The 25,431-nt window shown below is 28.1% G+C and overlaps 1 protein-coding gene and 1 long non-coding RNA gene across 2 annotated transcripts; one reads left to right on the forward strand and one right to left on the reverse strand.

Annotated features, from left to right (window-relative positions):
- Window positions 1–4,009: 4,009 nt before the first annotated feature.
- On the reverse strand, window positions 4,010–7,477 carry LOC147801271 (uncharacterized). Its single transcript, XM_087154753.1, has 2 exons — window positions 7,027–7,477; window positions 4,010–4,764 (listed from the first exon to the last, which is right to left on the reverse strand). The coding sequence occupies exons 1-2, from the start codon at window positions 7,063–7,065 to the stop codon at window positions 4,273–4,275; spliced, it is 531 nt and encodes a 176-aa protein (XP_087010879.1). The 5' UTR covers window positions 7,066–7,477; the 3' UTR covers window positions 4,010–4,272.
- Window positions 7,478–19,910: 12,433 nt separating this feature from the next.
- On the forward strand, window positions 19,911–25,145 carry LOC139427046 (uncharacterized). Its single transcript, XR_011638198.2, has 3 exons — window positions 19,911–20,237; window positions 23,404–23,446; window positions 24,575–25,145. It is a non-coding gene; the product is annotated as an uncharacterized LOC139427046 (long non-coding RNA).
- Window positions 25,146–25,431: the final 286 nt, after the last annotated feature.

Genomic DNA, 25,431 nt, shown 5'->3' on the forward strand with positions numbered 1-25,431 from the left:
ATTGTATGTTTTAAAAGTACCAAAATGTGCAGCATGAGCTGCCTTAAGAACCTCACCTCTAAGAGATTCGGGTATAAAAATTCTACTAATAGTTTTATGAGGATGTTTAGGAGGTTTAATTCTCATCATAAGTATTCCTTTATCATTTACAAAAAATTTTTTTGAAGTGAATTTGTCATTGATTCTAAGTCTTGCCAATATTTCTTTAGTTTTGTTACAATTTTGTTGAAATTTAATTATATTCTCCATTTTAAGATTTTCATTCACTTCAAATATATTTACATTATTAACAACAACATCAGTAATGGGCACTCTGGATAGATAATCAGCTGGATTTTTTAAACCTTCTATATGCTTAATTTGAAAATTAAATTCCTGTAAATACATAAGCCACCTACTCACAATCTCTGGTTGTTTTTGCAAATCAATATGAAAAGTTAATGCTTTCGCATCAGTTAAAACAATGAATTCTTTACCATAAAGATGTTGATGGAAATGTTTAACTGAATCAACAATAGCTAAAAGTTCTCGCCTAATTGATGGATATTTGGACTCTGCAAAAGTCAGTTGTCTGGAGTAAAATTCTATAGGTACAAAATTTTCCTCAATTCTTTGCATTAAAATACCACATAAAGAATTATTAGAGGCATCAGTAACAATATAAAATTTTTTGCTATCATCAATATTTTTTAAAGTAGGTGTAAGTAGTAATTGCTCTGAAATAGATTTAAAAGCATTTTGGCATTCTTCATTCCAATTGTATTCAACATTTTTTTTAGTTAAATTTACTATAGGTTTAACAATGTCAGCAAAATTATAAATTAAATGACGAAAATAATTAATCATGCCTAAAAAAGTTTGTACTTGCTTGACATCTTTAGGAATGGGAAAGTTTACAATTTTTTTTACATTATCTGGAGCTGGGGAAAAACCATTTGCATGAAGTTTAAAACCTAAATAAACTATCTCAGATTTACATATTTGAATTTTTGCAGGATCTAAAGTTAAGTTGAATTTTTTAAGTCTGTCAAAGACTTTAATCAAAAAATTAATCATCTCTTCTATTGAATTAGCAGCAATCACTATGTCATCTAAAAAATATTGTACATTAGGCCCTTTTATATCATCTAAACACTTTGAAATTAAATTGTGGAAATAAGAAGTGCTGTTACGAGATCCAAAAGGAAGACGAGTGGGCTGAAAATTTCCAATTTCGCAACAAAAGGCAAGTTTGGCTCTATCCTGCTTTTTCAATTGCAGTTGAAAAAATGCACTCTTTAAATCTAAAACCGTGTAGAATGCTTTTCCAGAAATGTCATGTAAAATGTCATTTATTTTAGGTAAACAAATTTTAAAAGTCTCAGTTACAGAATTTAGTAAGCGATAGTCAATGACCATGCGGAATTTTTGTAAGTTGGGGTCATTAACAAAAGGTTTCTTCTTGACAAAAATAACCGGAAAACAATAATTTGAAGATGAAGGTTCAATAATGCCTGCTTCCAACAATTTTTGAATCTCTTTTTTAGCAAATGATTTGGCAATATTAGGAATTGGATACGGTCTAGTCTGAATAGGAAATTGGTGTAATAATTTAAATTCAGGGATAACTGCGTTAGTAGAGCCTAGAGTAGCATAAGATTTAGAGAAAACCTCAGCATTATTCATTAAAATTTTGAGCATCTTGTCTGCATCATCCTTATTCAACTCAAAGTCAACCGGAGCTTATTTCTGCCCCAACCGGAAGTTGCTTATTTCTGCCAGACCGGAAATTGTTTATTTCTGCCCGCATATTAACCGGAAGTTGCTTATTTCGGCCCGTGTGCTTATTTCTGCCTGTCTTAAATCGAAACTTAGTCTGCAGCGTCATGGGGAGCTTATTTCTTTTTTTTAAGCCTAAAATATTTTTAGTTTCGGTTTCTGTTTTTAATATAGTTTCGTTTTTAAATATTGTTTTTATTTATTACTTTTTTTGAGGGTGGCAACACATAATAATTTTAATATTAGTTTCTTGCGGCGGCAACACTTATAAACTTTGTTATTTGGGGTGAAATATTGTATATTATGAAGTAATGACGTCATCTTTTTATTACTTAATACATAAATGATATCATGCTTTTACTCTAGTGGCGCCATCTATGTGGGGATGATGGAAATAAAATAACTTTAAATCTATTTTAATATTTAAATCTGTTTTATTATTATTTATTAAATATAATTAAGGCTGAGGATCGAACTCACGCCAATCAAAAATCCTTTGTAGGTCAGTAGTTGGATATCATAACCACTGACCCACGAATGCTTGGTTAGATATGCGTAAATAAGTTAAACTTTTGTATTCTGAGCACGTGTATAAATGAAAAGGATTTTATATCGATATCATCCTACAGTTTCATCGATATATTTTCACTTGGCAGTTATTAAGTAATTATTTCTGCCCCTCGAAAGGATATTATAACTTTCTCTGGATGGCAACGGTACTGATCATACACAAGTTAATTATTACATAATAAATAAATAATATCATGATTTTCACTCTAGTGGCGCCATCTATGAGGGAATGTTAGAAATAAAATAACTTTAAATCTATTTTATTATTTAATTTAAATATAATTATTGCTGAGGATTGAACTAATCATGTGGTGATAAGAGATAACGATAAATAGAGGTACCGAGAGGTTTATTAATACTATAAAATAGTATTCATCGAGTTTTTAAGAAATAATTAAGGAATATCTTTTTTTTAATCTTACGAATATATTTATCCTAAAATTTATAAATGACGAATGTTAATGAGAGAAGAAAATTTTGTGCAGTTTCATAATAAAAATGAAGGAATCCTTTATATAGAACGGATTCAAATTATTTAATTATAATATTCGTATGTTAGGAGTATTATTTTATATAAAATATTTCTAAATTAACATAAACTAGGAGGCTTCGCCCCCTGCTCGCTCGCGCTCGCCAACCCCCGGAACTGCTTTCGCAGTTCATTTCGTATTGCTTCGCAATCCGATGCTCGCTTTGCTCTCTCATTGGATACGGTCTTAACGTCTAGGTTTTGTATACTTTTTTGAACACTGAAGTTCCGAAAACTTTTCACTGTAGAAAATTCTAAACCTGTGCATTTCAATATTAATTTGAAATTGCAAACAGTTCACATATTTTTCTTAATCACACTATTCTAAATTTCAGTTCGTTTGTCACCATCTTGTTCAAAAAAAAAGTAAGATAGATCATTCCACAAATAACAATAAAAAGATGAAAAAGAGTTGTGAAAATGCATTGGAAGTGTTTAAGAAAGAGACAACGAGAATTAGGAAACCATGAAGTTCTGATCGAGTCCCACATATCTCAAGCTTTTTGGAAAGTTAAGCTTTTTCGACGAATTCATAGAGATGGGAGTCTGGATGGAGGATGAACTTTGTAGAAAGTAGTATTTAAATATGGGTCCTTGTGCCGCACTCTGAATGCTTCATAGAACTAACGGATTCTCCTGCCTTCATGATTTAAAATTAATGTTAAAATGATTTTATAGAAAATATTTATTGATCTAACTTAAAGTAATCGTCTTAAAATCTTAACGAACTAGGAAAATAATGTAACATTTTTATTTCCTTTTAACAAAATTTTCCATTTTTTCAGAAAATATTTATGTTTTTACAAAAAATTTTCACTTTTAAGAAAATGTTTTAACTTTTTGTTAAAAATTTTCTATCCTTTAAGAAATTAATTATGTTTTTATAAAAGCAATTTCTCTTTTAAGAAAATATTTTTACTTTTTGTTAAAAAAAATTTGCTAGTTTTATAAAAATATTTCAAACTTTTTAACAAAAATTTTTCTATCTTTTTAGAAAATATTTATGTTTTTGTAATAATTTCCTAGTTTTTCAAAAAGTTCCAGATATTTTTCTGGAACTTTTTGTATTATTTATTAAAGGGTGAAATTTTTCTTGATAATATAAACTTTTTCACCTGTGAAAATGCTCAATAAAGACAAAATATATTTTAATAAAATAAATAACATTTTTATTCAAAGTTTCACCTCACCACTTCTGCGAGCATACATCACAGCTTTCTTAAAAATTTTATTTTTACTATACAATTTTTTTATTTGCATCTAAATTTGCTGGTAATTGAACATCGTTCAATAATTTTAAAAATACATTTCTCCCCACTGGAGCTGATTTTTTATTTCGCAAAAAAGTCATTTATAAGATTTACTATATTACTTCCAGGAACAGCTTTATGTTGAATTCCGAGTGCTTGTCCTATTTATAGGTCTTGTAGAAATCGTCCAAATGCTTTCGCCTTAACGAGAGCACAGTGTTTAAAATCTGGTGAATGTATAGTGCACGATGAAAAAGTTGGCATCAGTTCATCTACTTTACGACAGCCAAAATCTTCCAAACTGTAAAACACTCTGCCGGTTAGAATTTCTAAAAATTTCCGTTTCTCGAGTCCTTTCACATAGATATGTGAATACATATCACACAAAAAAGTCAACATAGTATGAAATTTAATGTAGGGTAATTCTCCTTGGTTCCAATCTATTTGATGAATATTTCGGACTATCCAAGAATATTGCATTTTCTGTTGTGTTGGAAGTTCTTCAAACGGGAACGGTGGTTGGAATGTACACACTCCGGTAATGGGATTACCTTTTACGGCATGAAAAGCAAGTTCTTTGACAATGTATGTCCCTGATGAAAGTTGAAAACCTTCAAAATCAATGACTAAAGCTGAGAATCCTTTTCTGTTTCCTTCCTACAATAAAAAAAACGAAAATTTTGAGTCACCAAGAAAAATAATTAACAACACACAGTAAAAATGTTTATAATAATGTTCATAACTCCTTTCGATTACTACGATTAAGAATTTATTTGCAAAGTAAAAGTCTTTACCTCCTGATTTCTGTCTAAAATAAACCTTTTTACAAAAACAAATATGAAACGTTCACTTTTAAGAAAATATTTTTACTTTTTGCTAAAAAATTTGCTAGTTTTATAAAAATATTTCAAACTTTTTAACAAAATTTTCTATCTTTTAAGAAAAATATTTATGTTTTAGCAAAAAAACTTTCTCTTTTAAGAAAATATTTTTACTTTTTGTTAAAAATTTTCTACATTTTAAGAAAAATATTTATGTTTTTACAAAAAAATTTCTCTTTTAAGAAAATATTTTCGCTTTTTGCTAAAACATTTTCCAGTTTTATAAAAAAATATTTCTAACTTTTTAGAAAAATTTTCTATCTTTTAAGAAAAATATTTATGTTATTGAGGAAATTTTCTAATATTTCAGAAAATTCTATATATTTTTCTGACACTTTTTGTATCAATTAATAAAGAGTGTAATTTTTTCTTGATAACATAAGCTTTTTCACCTGTGAAAATGATCTATAAAGACAAAATATATTTTAATAAAATAAATAACATTTTATTCAAAGTTTCACCCAAGCACTTCTGCGAACATATATCACGGGTTTCTAAACAATTTTCTAAGAAATGATTTTATTCCCACGTTCTATAACAAGTATGAAGCACTATGCTATTATGACTAATTGATAAAACGTGGATAAGCCCCCAAACGTCCCGGACAGACATTATCTTTGTAAAATTTTTTGAGAAATAGATAACACGTTCAAGTTCTGTAATCAGAATCATTTAAATATATACTTTCAAATAGAAAGGCTATAGTTAGTTTTAAATTAACTCCTAGTTTGAAAATAAAGTGAGTTATTTGCATTATTATAATATTAAATTATAATAAAACTAATATGTTTTTAATATAAATGAATTTAAAGCGGCAAAAATTCCCATTACATGTTTCTTAGATTCAAAATAATTCATTTGAAATTTTAAGGAAATTTAATTGATAATATAAATATGTCGTTATTCATTCTTTTTAACAAAATGCTCTAGTCTTTAGAAAATATTTTTATTACTGAGGGAGATTTTCTAATATTTCTGAAAATAATTTTATTTTTGTAAAAAATTTCCAGTTTTTCAAAAATAATTTTCATATTTTTGTAATAATTTTCTAGTTTCTATGAAAACTTTTTTGTATTAATTATTAGAGGGTGTATTTTTTATTGAATAGGTTTATAATAGGTAATATTGAATAGGTAAATAATAATTATAGTCATTTATATCAACTGTATTTATGTTAAAAAATAACTAAAATTAAGAGTTATGAATATAGTCTCTTTCTAACATTTTAAGTATGGATGACGCCATTAGAATTCATATAGTATTTTTTAAATTATAAAAATTTATTTTATTAAAACCTTAAGTTTTCCTCTGATCTCTGTACATTCACAGGATACTGGTTAACGAAACCAATCCCACTATTTGTCGTCGGACTAAGAGTAGGAGGTTTTCGTAGTTTTCCTCCTCATATAACATGGGTACTCACAAAGTCCACTTCGAAGACATGTATTGTCTCAAGATCTAGGAGTTCCATTGTCTTCTGGGTTCAAAAATGACAACATTGATAGCCGTAAATCCAAACGATAGGGATAAAAATATCTAATCGTATAAACTAATATTTATTGATTTAAAATTAATATACCTTTAATTCTAATACTTTTAATATTCACAGTAGACGTACTTAATAAATTTTAACAAATAGAAAGTTAATTTAACAAATATTAACTTCATTTAGATTACGTTAATGAGAAAAAAATAATAACTATTCCTAATTTGTAACTAAGAAGATGAGTAATTTTTATTATTAACAAAATAAAAATAATTAATTAAAATGTACGAAACAATTTACTTTCTCTTGGTTAATTAAAGATACAGATTAACGCATCTCAGTAGTTTTATGAATAATACTATTTAACATTATCAATATACTATTTATCATCTATATAATAAAAATAACGTAGTTATAAAATTTTTAAAATTTCCCAAGTTTTGTCACATGCTCTGCCTAAAAACGAATTAGTGCTAGAAGTTAAAATAAAACAATTCTATTAACAATAAAGTTAAAAGCATAGTAAATTACTAAGAAATAAATAGTACTTACTTCAGTTTCAGCATGTTTTCTCTTTAAATAACCGTCCATAACGACCTGGTGAATTGAAAAACTTTCAAAAACTTAAACGAGACACAACAGAAGAACAAGTGAAATACTAATATAAGAAGGGGTTAGGGAATTTAAGTCACTCTATCCTTCTAGTTGCCAAATCATGAAAGTGTAACTCTAACAACCTATCAGAAAAATGCTAAACTGTCACATGCTTAACTATTTACCAGCGCAAGTGAAAGGAACTGAATTCAACACATACGTCATAGCCCAAGATCTAGCTTGCTATATGTTACCAAAATGACTCTCTCTGTAACCAGTAGTTGTGTTATCACACAAAACACGTCAAATCTTAACATGTGTATGGTCAGTACCGTTACCACCCAGAGAAAGTTATAATATCCTTAAGAGGGGCAGAAATAATTACTTAATAACTGCCAAGTGAAAAATATATCGATGAAACTGTAGGATGATATTGATATCAAATCCTTTTCATTTATACACGTGCTCAGAATACAAAAGTTTAACTTATTAACACATATCTAACCAAGCTTTCGTGGGTCAGTGGTTATGATATCCAACTACTGACCCACGAAGGCTTTTTAATTGGCGTGAGTTCGATCTTCAGCATTAATTATATTTAATAAATAATAATAAAGCAGAATTAAATATTAAAATAGATTTAAAGTTATTTTATTTCTAACATCCCCACATAGATGGCGCCACTAGAGTAAAAGCATGATATCATTTATGTATTAAGTAATAAAAAGATGACGTCATTACTTCATAATATACAATATTTCACCCCAAATAACAAAGTTTATACGTGTTGCCACCGCAAGAAACTAATATTAAAATTATTATGTGTTGCCACCCTCAAAAAAAAGTAATAAATGAAAATAATATTTAAAAACGAAACTATATTAAAAACAGAAACCGAAACTAAAAATATTTTAGGCTTAAGAAAAAAAGAAATAAGCTCCCCATGACGCTGCAGACGAAGTTTCGATTTAAGACGGGTAGAAATAAGCACACGGGCAGAAATAAGCGCACGGGCAGAAATAAGCAACTTCCGGTTAATATGCGGGCAGAAATAATCAACTTCCGGTTAATATGCGGGCAGAAATAAGCAATTTCCGGTCTGACAGAAATAAGCATCTTCCGGTTGGGGCAGAAATAAGCTCCGGTTGACTTTGAGTGATGACGTCACTTCCGTCTCACGTACATCGGCTACTACTAACAATAATAGCATAGTCTTTGTAACACGTATCGTGGACTTGGAAGTACTGTCGAAGTTGAGTCCCAATTTATAAATTTGTGTTAAATAATTTTTTAAAAAAGAATGCTATATTTAATCTTATTAGTCGTAACCGCAAATTCTCAGTAAATATATATATTTAATTGTAAAATGAAATTTTTATTATTTTATATTTTCTTTAAAAAATTTCATACTATTTTATTATGTTTTAATAAGTACTTCATTCTTTTGTTATCAATTTTCCAAACGTAAGTATTTGGTTCTTATGCATGATTGCATTCAACAAAATTACGAATTTGGAAAAAAAAACTCGTATAGGGGGAGGTTTAATATATATATATATATATATATATATAATCTAACATTATCTTGCACATCTCTCGACGATTTTCTGGTACTGGTAACGGGAACTATAGTAAATAGACTGGGACCAAGAGCCACAGATATTCTAAAGAAATATCAATCATGGGCAGAGACACAGAATCTCCATTTTAGTGTCAATAAAACCCAAGCAATTGTATTTCCAAAATCCAGGAAAATAGCGAGGAAACAAACAGTGAAACTTCAAAATCAAAATATTCCTATTAGTGACACCATAATGTACCTTGGGTTTCGGATAAACTGTCAGCTCTCCTGGTTGCCGCACTTTGATGGTTTATACGATAAAATTTTATCATTCTATGCTAAATTTAAAAGATTGTCCGGGGTAGATTGGGGGATCACATCAGAAATACGTAAGTTTATATATCCAAACAGTATAATTAAAATCATTTCTTACGGGTCTGAAGTATGGTTCAAAAATCACGTCAGAATAATTAATAAACTTTAAAGGATCGAAAGAATACCCTTATTGAACATCACTAAGGCTTATAGAACCACCTCGACATCGGCACTTCAGGTGTTGGCTGGGACGGTTCCGTTGGAGCTGATTATTCAGACAAATTCTGATATGGCTAATCTTTATTTACATAAGGATAACGTTATAACAATACCGGAAATCACGCCCAGACACCCTTCGGGGCTCATTTCTATTCCTTATAATTTTGATCCACCAATAGGCAATGATATAGAGATCTACACAGATGGATCTAGATTAATTTATAATAACGAATTCCGCGTGGGATGCGCCTTCGTGGTGTACGATGGGGATATTCAAATAGATTGTTATAGATATAGACTTAATAACTACTCATCCGTTTTTCAAGCAGAATTATGAGCAATTCTTCAGGCAATGTACTGGATAATTAAGAACAAATTAAATAGAGATGTTCATATTTTTTCCGATTCCCTTTCGGGATTACAATCACTGGCAAACCCCGAGGAAAACGATTGCTTAATTAAACTGATGAAAGACCAATATAAATCAAACATGATAATCCATTGGATTAAAGCTCACGTCGGACACCACGGCAACGAGGAGGCTGACAGTCAGGCGAAATTGGCCTGCCAAAAACCCGAAATTATCTTGCACATCTTTTAATATTAGAAACATACAAAAGGTCGCTGTTTACTCGGCATTATATAATATTTTTTATCCAAACTGATATTATCTAGCGTTTTCCGTAACATTATTTTGAATTGGTTATGATGCTATGTAATATAGTATTTTGTATTTTCTGATATTATTTTGCGTTACATTTTATTTTTGGAGTAAGCAAGGGGAAGATTTAGATGGTGGACGAATAATTCGGCGATAAAATTTTACTTAATTTTCTGTATTGTTGGGAAGCAGTAAAACATGGAATAATAGTTTTATAATGTCATTCCAAGCATTATTTACTTAGAAATACAGAAATACTAAATAAAATTATACTGCCGTATTCTGCTACCATCCAATTTCTACTCAGTTATTCCAAAGTATGTTTAGTGTTCAGATGATTTTTGGAATAAATATTTTAAATTTAATTAAGAAATAATACTTGAGTACCTAGACTTTTATTAATAATTTTTTCTGTTCTTTATGCAATGAGTTTTTTGATAAATTTTTTATCATTAATCATTTCCAAGTATTTATTTTTAATTTTAAATGTATTAATATTTTTTTTCTATCTGGCCAATTTTATCAACTCTAGTCATTTCTCATTTTACTCCAGCCATTTATAATTTCAAAATAATCATACATTATTCATATTCTGAAATTATGTAATAAAAACCACACTATATAATTATAAAGTTATAATTACATTTGAATTGAGTGGAAATTTTAACTTGAAAAAAAAGCAATTTTCCGCAAAATCCTAAAATAAAATTGCTCAATTTTTAAATGATCATTTTTTTGCAATAATTGCAAAACTTAGACTATGTGCTATCATTTTATTTATTATTACTTTTAAATAAGAAAAATTTCCATAACTTTACAGCCATTTCATGCAGAGTTTTTTTATTTCAATTGCAATGTTTTGCTTACGTGCAATTATATTTCAAGGCAATAAATCGAGGAATCTTTAAATGTCCTTTTGAAAGATTTTATAAAATGGTCAGCCACAGTTAACAATGTGTATACAGTAAACAATGTGTATATGTGAACAGCAGGGATGAATCACACATGTACGCGTCTCTCCCCAAGCTTTCCCAACGTCTCACAACAACCAACAAGAGGACTTAGCAGCCCTTTCATACAGTTTTATTTCTTCAATTGCAAATTTCTGTACTTGCAACTATATTTCCGAGCGATAAACCTGGAAATCTTTAAATGCTTTTTTGAAAGATTCCATTAAATGATTAGCAACAGTTAATTATGTGTATATGACACAAACACACTCACACAGGCACGCGTTTTCCTTCAAACTTCTACACAACAATCAATAAGAAGACTTTCAGATTCGACAGATTTAAAGTGCACCTTGCAGCATGTGCACGCCAGTTCTGTTTTCTGTCAGCATCAAACTTACGCCCCCTTTCTACCAGAGTGTGTCATTTTCCATTTGCTGTGTCCAAAGAGCATCTCAAAATTGAACTGTTTCTTCCTATTAGATTAGCTTCTTAATCCAGCAGACGAAGCTAAAATTATAAGAGAAAAAGTTTAACTTACTTTACATTGAAAACAGTAAATTTGAAACTTAAGCATTGAATATTTACTTAAAACTTTAATCATTTAATTTGAAAATGACTTTAAGAAAACGTGATATCCCTTATAATAAAATTTAATGGCTAGATTTCCATATCAATACCTACGCCAAAAAATCTCGGTATCGCCACGCAAGAATCGAAAAACATTTAATTTTTAACCGCTTTCAAAGTAAAAGACGTATTCTTTCTCTTTTAAAAGAAAATATATTACAAAACGCTTAAGCCCTTTTTATTTGAAGTGAAGATTCGAGTATGTACTGATACAAAAATATCGCAAATTCAATTCTTTCTATTATTTTTTTTTAAAGATAAAGCATAATGACACTTAACTATCTAAATATTTTTGTGCATTGCAAAAGCTCATGGAGCCACCACCAGTAAATGTTCCCATTTTTTTTAAACTTCCTGAATAAAAATTGTAACTCCCTTTCAGCCCTGCTCTTCATTCAATGTAAACGCACTTCGAATAGACCATATTGTTGTTTATTTTTTAATCATTTACTATCATTTACGAATTAATATAAATAATGATGCATCAAAAACAGGAAATTCAGTCTATATTCAAGAAATGAAAATAAAGATGCTTAGCTCATTATTTTAGACAGAAAATTTTAATAAAGTAACAACAATGTTCGTCATATGAAAAAAATTTCAAACATTCTAAAATGTAACGGTTTTAACTGAAAAGTAGCCGATTAATTAACAATTATTTTAACACGACAAACTTATTTGCTGAAAATTATTTCTTATCTTTATCATTTTTGCAGAGAAATTCTATCAGATGCGAAAAACCAAGTAAATATTGTTTTTGCAAGCATATTCTAAACTAACTACAATACTTATTATTTATAGATAGACAATACGTTTTAACAGAGTAGTCAACTACTACGCGCGAACTATTCATTGTGAAGAATGAGCACAATCATAATTTTTACTGGTTTTATTAGATACATAATCATTAAATTAATTCTTAAATGTTTCGATTAAGTGGTCAAGATTATTAAGTACACTGAATATTTCTACATCATCATCCTCTCAAACACAACATGTATTGAAGTGATTTATATTACATTTATAGCTGATTTTTAACTGAAAGAGAGACACTACCTACGATGCTACTTTAAGGTTATATGTATCTATCATTAAAATTTATGAAATGTCCTGAAAAATTACTAAATTATAAACACTTTTGAAATTGAAAAATTCATTCTAGCTGCCGACCATGAACAATATGGCGATGTTTACAATCGTGAAGAAGTTACAACTCAACAGTTGAAAAAGTTTCTCCAGTTTTATATCGTTCGCGAACACAGTTTACCTCCACTAATATTTTCTTGCGTTTTCTGCAATAAAATTGCATTGCCTAGTAATGATATTTTAAGTAATATTTATTGTTTTCTTTCATAAATAAATGTTTATTTATTAATAATATTTGTTGTTCTTTCTCAAAAACGTGATGCTGGACCAAAATGAATGAAATGGATGATAATTTGAAAAGTTCGAATGTTAGATCGATTACTATTTAATTTTATATAATAATGACTCTAATATTAGAAGATCGAATTCAGGAGTCTAGCGTTTTCTAGCACGGCAGTATTATATTCCATTTTTCTAAAGTTAGATAATATCATTTTGCTACCTTGGATCAGTTTTTTTTATTATATTGCAGTACTTTTCGATAGACACGCAACTTAACCAATTAGAATTGGATCCAAATAATATAAGTAATATAAGCCTGAAATAAACTACAGTAAAATAGTTTTCTAGTGGAAAAAATTAATCGTGAAAAATTATGAAGATTTGCATTTGGGGAAGAATTTCGAAAATTGGCGAATGCTTTTGATATTTTGGGTAATTTACTATCTATATAATAAAAACATTATCGGGTTTGCCCCCAAGAGTTTGTAAATGTTTCATGATGCTCAATTTAAAAATATTCCTAAAGAAATAATATAAAACATTAAATTAAAATTTATTTTTGATGAAATAAAACAATATAATCTACATAAAATCTAACAATTTTAAAGACTGGAATAAAATACATATATCGATAAAAAATTATTAAAAAATAAAATTAACTACTTTCTCAGTTTTTTTTGTTCTAAAACATTTAGTGCTGCCATCTATACTTATAAATATGGCACTATTCGATTTCCCGAAAATTCATATTTTCTTCTAAGAAGCGCTGCATAGTTTTTATCAAATTGTTTAGACTATTTTTATATTCGTATTTGGTTTGAATTTAAACAATGAGTTGATTTAAAACAAACTCTGTTTAATTTTTTTTAAGAAAAATTTGTAAATTTATTATTAACGTCATTGAAACGAAATATATTTAAAAATCAAATACTACTATAAAAAAAATTAAAAACAGTAGATAATAAGATAATTAAGAAATTTTCGGAACAAATTTCTCTACATTTTTCTGGCCGATTTTTAAAAAGTTTATTTTAATTCTCGTTTATTTTTCCTTTTTTTCGCTGATGTTCTGCATTTGATGCATAAATAATTTTAATGAAATATATTTGAATTAAAAATTAAAATTTTAAACAAAATATTCAAAACCCATTTTTTAAATTCGTTGGAGAAGTTGGAACTTAACTCAGTTTTGATAATAAAGTATTCAAGCCCTCGGTATATATTTTGAATTAATAGAATGATGAGGATTTTTGTTAAATGTTTAAATAATTTTAAATACTCATAAATTTATACCAATCTATGTATATGTATTTACTTATTTAAGCTACTTATGTAACACTATTGGAACTAAACATGTGATTTGTGTGTTAATTGGGAAAAAATTCAATACACCATGTTTTTGAAAAACATGTTTATTTTAAAAGAATGTTGAGTAGCTGGAAGGAATTTAAGTAATTGCATTTATATGATTAATTGTAATTTAAGCACGGAGTTTACTTCAAAGAAAAACAAATGTTTTTTAATATTTATTACCATAATGTATTGTGCGCAAAAAAAATACGAACACCTTAATAGCATTTGATTTAATGATCGAACTTTCACGTACTACGACTATAGAGGGGAAATGTATGTAGTCACGCACATCACGTTAATTTTTGTTATCCGAATGAAACCACGTGACTGGAGGGGGAATGACGAGAGAAACTTTTTACTTTCCGTTTCTCCTTGTTATTTCAATAGAAGATAATCGATAAGGGAATTTTAAATTCAGAAATCTTAAAATAAAGTAGTTCGCTGTGCTGCATTTGGTTGCATGGAAAAATTTGCTAAAGGAGGACCTTATAAATTTTCAGGTAAGTGACTTCACTTTTTGGAATTAAAATTATTTCATTTATTGCACAAATTAGAATGTTCTTTTCTTTGAACCATCATGATAGTCCCAATTATTCCCTTTCATTCATTCTAAGATCCAAATTTATAATTTTAAATCTATCTTACAAGTAAATATTAATAAATAAGAACAAAAGTTAACCTTAATGCAATAATTATAGAGAAATATTCATTATTAATGCATGTTTTTTTTTTTTAAATTTTATTGCTGAAGTGTAGTAGGCGACGTTTTGATGACATTGTTGTTTCTTTCCTTCTTCGTTTATTTACGTTACAATTTTTACCTCACTGAATATGTCGCCAATCATTCGTCCAACGAAAAGCACTGCTAGCTGTGAATTGTTTTTGATGTAAGCCTTAAATGCATTGTGATGCATCATATGCTTAAAACCTCATATCCCTTTATGTAACAAAATTACCATTGCATTTTTTTTTCTTTTTTCTAATTTTTCTAAAACTATTTTATAGTTTCCGAACGCAGTTAGAATCTTTGATAGTTTATTTCTTGATCTGTAAAAATTTTGCTGTTGGGTTTGCTATCTGAGTATAACGTCATTTTGACTGGTGTTACGGACTGTTTGCGATTATTTACATAAGAAGCAATCAGGTGTGAAAACAATTATTTATATATTAAAATTAAGTTTGAAAGACTATATTGTAAGCAGTAGATTAGTAGAACTTAAACACTGATTGTTCATGATCATGCAGAAATACATCCATATGCTTTTTTTGAAAAAAGTAAAAAAATTATGTACTTTTTCCCATTAACTGCACCCACTTGACGTTTGATTTCAAAATTTTACTTATTAAAAATAAGAAATTCATAAGGGTTAAGACTCTTTATAGCTTAATAGAAAAGTTTTGTAGAAGCGTTTTAAGAGCAAATAAATTTTTGAAAATTTTAAGGCAATAAATTTAAGTTATATTTTTTTGTAATTTTACCCACCTTTGCATTTCACAACTAAATATTTAAAATAATATTTTTTTCTGGTAAATTAACATGTTAAAACTCGAACAAGAAACCATTTTCAATATATATATATATTTCTTGTATGCTTTTCTGTATTCATTTTTATTAAATTCTTTTGTTTTTATGAGTATTTCTTTAACTATGTTTTCCTTCCTTGTTTAATGTATTTTATTTTGAAGACTTAAATAAATAAAAAAACTTCGAAATTTTTAGCTGCTATGAGTAAGGATATATTCAACTTTATGAATTAGAAATATAAAAAGGCTACTGACCTCATAAGTTAGTCAGATAATCGATCCCGTTAATGGATCGTGGCTTGCTCGTTCTACTTTGACATTATTATCTTGGATGATTTATTTAGTTAGTGTGTACTAGAGATAAAAGTTTTTTATTAATATGTTTACTAAATTTTTAGAGTTTATTTTGCTTCATCTCAGCCGAAACAAGAAGACATATCAATGAAAAGATATTTTGTCAGAACAAAAAAAAACAATTATAAGGAAGTTCAATGGAAAGAAAAAGGATACATTTATTTTTGCGATTGCCTATACTGCCTCACAATGGAAAAATTGACATAAGCGACAAAATATTCAGAATTTATATTTTTTGTAAAAATTTTTTGTATGAAGAGCTACTTGTAGCATTGATTTCATTTGTATTTGTTAAATCATAATTTAGCCAAGATTAATTTTCACAATTTTGCTTTTGTCTGATTATTCTTTAATTTTAATTTTCTGACAACCTTTTTTATGATCTTATTCTTTTAATTCTGAAATGTAATTCAAATTAATTTTCTTAAATAAGCCTTTTGAACTGTGACAAATTTCTTAAACACTCATTTTAAGCTGACTCTTTTGTTTCAAACACTCATTTTGAGTTATCTCCTATTTCTCAAACACATATTTCGAACTGTATCCATTTTCTTAAACACGCATTTTGAGCTTTGGCCAAAATATTAACCTCATCATTGATTATGTAGTAAGCATTCATTATTTATGCACAATGCTCAATGATTTAAAAATACTAACTCAATAGTAACTTCTTTTTTGTATAATTTTAGAGCATCAGATAATCTCGAAACAATAAATTTAAGAGATAAAAAATCTGAGTACGATCGTTTCATGACTTTTACTTTTCGTTATTTCATGAGTAAAAAAATTCATTTTGTTGCAAAAAAAAAAAAAAAAAAAAAAAAAAAAAAAAAAAAAAAAAAAAAAAAAACTTCATAAAAATGCGCTGAAAATACTTTGAAATATTGGAAAAATTATTTGAGGATCGATAAATTAGTTTAAAGTCTTTACTTCCATCTATTTTATTGTTAAAATATTAATACTATTTCGGTCATTACATTTGAGCATACATCAAAGAATATAAATTACTTTTTTATGAAAATCTTTCATGCAAAAAAATAAAAATTATCTAGCTCTACCATTTGTTAAGGGCATTATCAAATAATTGTTCAACTATTCATTCTTCATTATTAGAAATTCTTTATTCGCTTTTTCATTTGTAAGCCTCTAGAAACTATTAAAAACATTGTGTTAATGTGACATTAGTTCAGTTAACAGCATGGATGTCCAAAATTGGCCCTAATAATTTTTCAAATAATTCAAACAAATTTAAAAAATTTATTTAAATAAATGATAACATTAATTTAAAGATTTAAAGAAATAATTCCAAAATAATTTTTAGGTATTTATAGAAAGCTTTAGTAAGAAAGAATTAGCTTAATTTCAAATTTACTAACTTTTTTACTTTGCTTCTTAGTTTACTAATCACATGGTAAATTTACTAAGGATTAATATTTTACTATGGATTAAGTTTAAACTAAATTGTTTTCAAAGCTTAAAATTTATATCAGTGTTATGCTCTCACCTTTCGGAAACTACCAATTAATGTTTTTTTACAAGATAATTTTTTAAGACTCCTTTTTTAATCTCATTTTTAGTAAATAGTTTCTCCAGTTAAACTCATTTACAGCCATTGCACATTCATTTTTAGTTCAGGTTGTTTAAATTATTTTACTACTGTTGGGTGAATTAAGTTGAAACAACTGAACACAACTATGTTGAACTACTGTTTCCAATTTTAATCGTTTTGCTTGATATTAAACATATCTTGATGTGATTATGAATTAAAAGTATTTCATACTTTCATACTTACATGTTTTGGGGGATTGGAAAGAAATATTTCTCATAACTTTTGTTTTCCAATTTTCCACCAACCCACTCTTTTCACAAATACATGACTTCCATTTTTAATTTTAATAATTTTGTTTACAAAACAATTAAGAAAAATTAATCAGCCAATGGAAATTTTAAAAAAATTGCATTTCACAAACTAATCAAAGAATAAATTTTTGAAAAAAGGTATGTTAATTACCAAATGTGAACAGAAATTCAAATAAAAAAGACGGTTAACGAAAAACAGCTTTGACACGTTATTTTGAAAGTAACGTTTGACAAACATTCAAACTAGACTTAAATATCAAACGAGAAGTAACTGACTTGAATTTAGGCATAAGAGCATAAAAATTTAGAGGCAAAAGAACCGGAAGCTGATTATAATGAGCAAGGACTACAGACATTACGCATTCAAAGTAACGAAATAAAATAGTGTTACAAACGGAGTCAGTAAGAAAAACAGGAAGTAAAAAAAGATGAAGAAGGGAAAGATCACTAGCGACCTATGTACCCCCTTCTTGCATAGGTAACTCATTCCTTTTAACCGAATTATTGCATTGATACCAGACAATACTGCATTATAATTTTTCAAATTAATACTGTTCTAAGATTATTCATATGAAGGATGTCTTAAATGAAACGGGCGGTTTTAAAAAATCTGTAAAAATGAATAGGATTAATTTTTAAAAAAAGAACTCTTGCTGCAAATTTATGTGACCGGTTACAAATTTTTCACTCAGACTCCCCGGTTTTAGCATAAAAAGTTTTCGACAGATGGCGCTGAAAGTCCCTTCTACTGTTCTTTCTGCTTGGTGAGCTGATTTCATTCACCGACTATGACAAGAAATAACAGAGGAGCCGCGATGGCTCAGGAGATAGAGCGATTGCCCTCCAATGAGGTGAACCGGGTTCAAATCCCAGTGATGGCTGGTTGATACGAATCAGCATCCGGCTTGCATCCACCACAGTGCTGACGTAAAATATCCTCAGTAGTAGATGGCTCATGGGTTAGAGTTCCTTTGCCGTCAAGCTTACCGTGGGAGGTTCTCGTGGTCTTACTCACCATGCAACGAAAATGCGGGTTAGTTTCCTCAAAAAGTCCTCCACCAAGGCAAATATCTCCCAATACTTGATCCAGGAGTTCCCTTGTCTTCTGAATTGGGTTCAAAATTACAAGGCTAAGTAGTTGAACATTAGTAGTCGTAAACCCAAAAATTGGGTCGATTATTCAACGACTGGTATAAAATATAAAATATAAAAAGACATAGCAGATAATGGAGAAAATTTCGAAAACATAATAATTTGATTTTCATTCGTTGAAGTATATTTTTAAATTATTTTTCTTTGCCTTACAAGTTTGCTATCTCGGCGCCATCTGTCATGAAATTTCCAAACAATACTCAGGAACATACCGAGAAAATTTCCAGTTATAAATTTTTGAAAAGCCATCAGTCTAAGTTAGTCATCATCTACCCTGCATTTTCGCTTTGTTGATAAACAACAGATTGATGCAATGTATTTCTGGAGCACCATTCATCCTAGTTACATCTATTTCATTTTAACCTATTTTAACTTCCTAAAAGATAAAATATTTGATTCATTTATTAGCTAAGCAGTATTTCAAAACTGGTACCAATATAACAACTTACTTTAATAAAATTATAAATACATATGTCCTAACTGTTTAAGCGTCGTTAAATCAAAGATACGCCAAATTATTGTGAAACCCGAGAGCTTCATTTATATCACAAAATTAAAATAAAACTAAAATTTACGAGTATGTTTATATTAATTTGTTATGTCTGTAACACATAAAATACTATTGTTCATATCAGAATCATACACGACATGCACATTTTGAGAATTCGTCTTCTTGCAATCAATATATCTGATAAATTATTTTCCTGATCATATATAGCTCTGTCCCCTTCCCTTGGTAAATAAAAGTTAGTTGTTTTCCTACGTTATGTCAACACCAGTGTCGAGTACCGAATACATGAATGCTTATTTGTGCACGAATGCTTGGTGTTTGCGATCAAACGTCGATTATTTTTAAAGACCATCTTTATATATAGGGTAAACTAAATGACCCGTAATCTTTAATATGGTATTGCAGTTGTTTTTACTAAAATATATTTCGCGTGACTCAAGAAATTACTGCTCTGATAAATAGGACTGTTTTCCAAAATTTCTCCATGAGTATTGCGTTCTTCAAATCCTGAAAGTCTTATTCTTCTAGCTCTGTTACAGTTATGGCAAATTCAACAGTTATTTTTTTCGTAATAGTCCCTATTACTTTTGCTTTAGCGGCTATGATTCCCGCAAGTGAGACTATTTCAGAGGCCGATGCGAAAGATATTTTGATGGTTGTAACTTTTTTGGAAAGACTCGACGAAATATTTGGTCGTCATGCCCGACCAAGGTAACATATTTTAATGCTATATTTAAATTTAAAAAAATTAATCAATTAAACAATTAAAATTAAGCAATTTCTTTTGTTAAAAAATTACTTCAGAACTTGAATAAATTGTATAGGATTCACAAATACTAATAAAATTAACAGTTCTATAGTATTTCAAATTAAATACAAGAGTATACAACTTTCAAAAAACATTAAAATTTCTTTTTCGTAATTCTAAATAAATGAATGTTAAAATTTTAAAAGGCTTAAAGTAAGAAAAGTATTTTGTTAAAAGATTAACTGCACTGTTAAAAATCTAAATCAAATTATGGTTTTAAAGTACTTTAATTTTGGGTGCATCATCGGTAAAATCCATTTTTACTGTAAAATATTATACCGTAATTTTTATCGTAATATTTATTTAATTAGAATGATTCAGTGATTTTACGGTAATTATTGATATAAAAATTGCCGTATATCATAATTTATTGTCTCTTAGCGGTCAGATTTTTGGTTCAGTAAAAATAGATTTTACGATAAAAAGTACCGGCTCCCTGAATGCCGCTGCTTTTAACAGTAATTTTCAAAGCATGTAGGAACTATATGCTATCCACACATTAAAGATCCACATATCCACATATTATGTATATATAATTAATAACTACTCAAAAACATGAAATACTTTAGAAGCAATGCTTTTGAAGACTTCTGCCATTTCTAATTAGTCACAAACGTATCATTACTGTATAATATTATTCAGCATTTAAATATTATTAAGTATTTCAGCATCAGAATGTTTTTTTTCTTCAGGAACTGTATCAGTTTGACCTCACAATAACCCGAATTCATTTTTAAATAGCTTACAAGAATACGATTAATTAATTATTTGAAAAGAAAAATATTATGAATTATCTTTATAATTAAACTAAATGTAATATTAAATTATATAAACGATTTAAGAAAAATTTATGTATCACTTTATTTAGAAACTTATTTATTCAATTTTATTCAAAAAATAAGAGCCATTTGGCAAGTTACTCTCAAAATTTTTATTGATAATTACTACAAATAATTTTTTTTAACATTCTCTAATGTGTAATTAATTAGAGTAAGCGGGATAAAATGATAATATTTGTAACTTTTAGAGAAATATCAAAAATTAAAGTAATACATTCGCTTATAAAACAAAATAATTTCAAAATTGAGTTACGTTTGAGTTTGGTTTTCTTATGAATCTTATTTTTACCTCAAAAGCTAGGAACATTAATGCTAATTGTTCAATTGGCTGAGGAGTTCAAAACAAACTGAATTTTTATTCCTCTTTGAAAAAAACAGTCAACTTAACATATTAAGAAACAGATTAAGGCTTGCAGTACTCAGAAACGGGTAAAAATTAGCTTATTAAATCTAACTTGGAAAAATAAACTTAATTTTGAACTGTGTGTGAGCAATATTCATTTTTATTAACTCAATCTTTCGGATTTCCCAAAAAAATTATCTAAAACTACAGTTATATAAGTTTTCATCAAAAATAATTTGAGCTACTTTGCGAACTATATGAAAAGATCATGGATAAAGAATTTATTAAAACATACCGGTCATTAATTAAAGTCTTAGATATCATTTTAATTGTAATTGAATATATTTTAAACTAATATTTCAGTTCGTATAAAAAACGCAGAACTGAAAATTTCTAAAACTTAAAACATAATATAGGTCGAGAACATCTATTTTTTACTGTTCAAATTTATCAACCAGCCAGCTCTTTGGAAATATAATCTCTTTCTTATTTCTAGGCTTTATTGTATGTAGAATAGGTTAGCAATGAACATTTGAGAAATTTTATGAATAACTTTAAGTTATAATTAATTCACTCACTTAAACAACAGATAATTTTTTTTTAAATAGAAAAGTTTTTTTCCTATAGAAAAGATTAACACAAAAAAACTTTATTAATTTCATTTGTATGCAACACAAAATTACAATTTATCTTAAATACTTTAATTTTTCCCACACTGTAACAATTTCATTGTGAGACAAGTTATATTTATGTTATGAATTCTAGTGTTCAATAATGTATATTACGTAATGAAATCCCAACACTAAAATAAATTCCTTCTAATAAATATAACCTTAAAAAATCTTGTAACCTAATATACTTTGTTGACTACAACTTTTATTAGAAGTAAAAATTGTTTGTATTTCGTTTGTTATAATGTTTTGATGGAATACTGTTAACATTTTCTATCGGTTCAACTTTAGAAAAATTGTTAAAAATTGTGCTGTAAAAATTAGTGTTATTAAAAAAGTTGCAGTAAAAATTAATATTTTCTGTTAACAGATGATCATAATTCAAACGTTAAATTTGGTTGTTTTCTTCTTCCCAACTCTCTTTCAATGAGCGAAAAACATTTTTTAAACATTTTAACGTTTTTGGGTACAGAAAAAAAGAACGAAAAAGAACGAAAAAAAATGCAAAATTTGCCAAGTTTTTTTTTTTCTTTTTTTGTAAGTTTGTACTACTATTACTACAATATCAAACGACTACTAATATCAAACATTCAAAGCACACAAAAGAATTAATCCAAAATATCAATATATTTATCAAGCAACACTTAGCTTAAAATATTCTAATATTATTTTATTTCGTAAGACACGATAAGTAAGTACATTGAAATATATTTAATGTAGCTTAAACTACAGATTTTCATATGCAGGAACTAATAGGAAACACTGAAGCTTATAAGAAAATGCTACTTTTAGGTTCTTTTAACTTCTTTTTTTCATTTTAACTTCTCTTAATTTTTACACGAAGAAATTAAACTTTAATTTAAAACATTAAACACAAAAGAAGGAAAAACAAAATTGCATTTTTTTAATTTTGTTCACATAAAACAATTTCATTAAGATACCGCAACAAATTAAATTTTACCAGCCCACGAAATTATACTGATTTTTTTTATTGAATTATGATTGAATTTGATACTCTTTTAAACATTTGTTCATTTAGAAATCAATTGATATGGGTGAAAAAATTTTTAATAATTAAAAAATATTTTTCATAAAATTTTCTTTTTTTTCCAAAATATTGCAATTAAAACTCATAATATTTAAGAGCAAGTTAACTTCAATGAAAATTTCTTGCAAATTATTAATTTTTTAACATTAAATGTGTTCTCTGTTGCAGATATGGTAGGAGCACATCCAACTCCATTCCTGAACGCTTTCGGGTAATTTTTTTCTTCCTTATCAATGTATGAACCAGGTTGAACAACAACTTAAAAATAAAAATCAAGAGTCCTTAATATAGAGAGAAGCTCTATAAGAATTGTAAAAATTCGATTTTCTTTGCGGCCACCTGCTTACTGCTCTCGGAGGTCACCGACAATAGTTCTTACATAAAATGTCTCCGATTGTTGACAATGGATCATGGTTTTTGATTCTCTTGACAACTGATTAACTGTTGGGAGTTTTTCTCATTTTAAATTTAAAATTGGATTAGTTTCATTCAAAAGTTTTAAAAAAGGGCAGGAGTTCTCTCTTTTGCTGAGTTAAACTAAAAATTACAAGACTTCGATGAGGAATATTAAGAGCCACTCTACCACTAAATGGATGGGCTGTTTGAAGTTAAAAATAAAACCTCAGTAAATTTAAGCGACGTTTAAAACCTAATTTCTATAAAATAAGAAAAGTATCATTCATGCCACTTTTTGTTCTGTCATACTAGAGAAAGATATTTGGAAAAGAAATAATTAACCATCATCTAATTCATATTAGCACAGTTACGCCATTTTTACTAAACAGCACCGGAAATCACAGTAGTTTATAAGGTTTATCACCATTCTGTTTAGTAAAAAAAATTCTCTTGAAATTGCCAAATAAATGGTAAAATGAATGCTAAGTCTGCAAATTTTATCGTGATTCTTCATACAAAAAGGAACGGTATGATGTGGAAACCATTTTCTCTTTTTGTTTTGTTTCGCTTCTGAGTGTTGTATTTTAACTAAATGTGGTTGATAAGAAGTAAAATTTTGAAAATCTGAGTTTTTAATAGACAATTACCAGAATAAACTGAAAGATTATCAAATGAATTTCATTTAATACGATAATTTTAGCGTTCATAACCGAAGTTCATGTTCATTTTCGTTTTCGCAAATTATTTTCCCAGTGTCAATTTAAATCAAAATATACAAAGTAATACCTTAATTATACGCTATTATTTACTAATATATTCATAAATTAACTTAATAAAAACAGGGATTTTGAAATAACAACAAGGTTCAAAAAAACTCTATTATATGATATAATTTTTAATTCTCATGTGAAATTTAATAAACATTTGCTTTTCATATTTTCAGACGGTAAGAACAAGTCCCATTCAAGAATTAAACTTGCAGCGCAATACCTGAATATTCAATTCGATTTTTGGAATGCTTTTTTGGAGAAAATTGCCTGGTTATGAAGCTTGGTGGTGCTTTTGCTTGAAATGTGTAATGATTAAGAATGAAGTTTAGAAAAAATATTAAATAAGTAAACGTAGTCGCAAGTATTCTTTGAAAGTAAAGCTGCAGCTTATCGGTATGTTTTAGAAAAAATGTTCTACAAATAAATGTAGTCGCACGTGTTTTTTGAAAGTAAACAGTAGAATATTGGTATGTTTTTGAAAAAATGTTCAACACGTAAATGTAGTCCCATGTGTCCATTGAAAGTAAAGCTGTAGCTTATTGGTATGATTTAGAAAAAGTGTTTTGCAAGTAAAGGTAGTAGTGTTGTGTTCCTTGAAAGTAAAGTTGTGACTTCTTTTATAGTTTTAGAAAAAAAAATGTTCTGCAAATAAATGTAGTCATATGTGTTCCTTGAATGTAAAACTGTGCCTTCTGGGTGTGTTGAAATTGTATCAAAAAAATTAATAAAAGGTAAATAAGAAATTACTTCGTCTTTTGCTCAGGTTCAGGTTCAATTCTCTTGGTTCAGGTAAAAATTATGATCTGTGAATAAATGAATGGATGTATGAATGGGTCTGCCCTATAAACGGGTGCGACGTATGGGTGTGGCTGAAGTTGAATTCTTAGTCATAGGTGGCGCCACTGGAAAGCAAGAACAATCGCACCCCCTTGCCTTAATGGCCTACTACAACAACAACAATTTTTTCTTACTCAATTTCAGTTTCCAAGTTTTGGTTTTTTAAGTAAGTTTAATTTGTTTAGTATCATTA

The sequence above is a fragment of the Parasteatoda tepidariorum genome, chromosome 11, assembly GCF_982258835.1.
Source record: "Parasteatoda tepidariorum strain Cologne lab strain chromosome 11, Ptep-v5.0, whole genome shotgun sequence".
Lineage (NCBI taxonomy): Eukaryota > Metazoa > Arthropoda > Arachnida > Araneae > Theridiidae > Parasteatoda > Parasteatoda tepidariorum.

Bases quoted from the DNA above. Each gene is read 5' to 3' on its own strand.
- LOC147801271 (XM_087154753.1), bottom strand. From the start codon at position 7,065: ATGGACGGTTATTTAAAGAGAAAACATGCTGAAACTGAA. The intron at 4,765-7,026 runs GTAAGTACTATT...TTTTTATTGTAG, and splicing joins GAAAACATGCTGAAACTGAA to GAAGGAAACAGAAAAGGATT.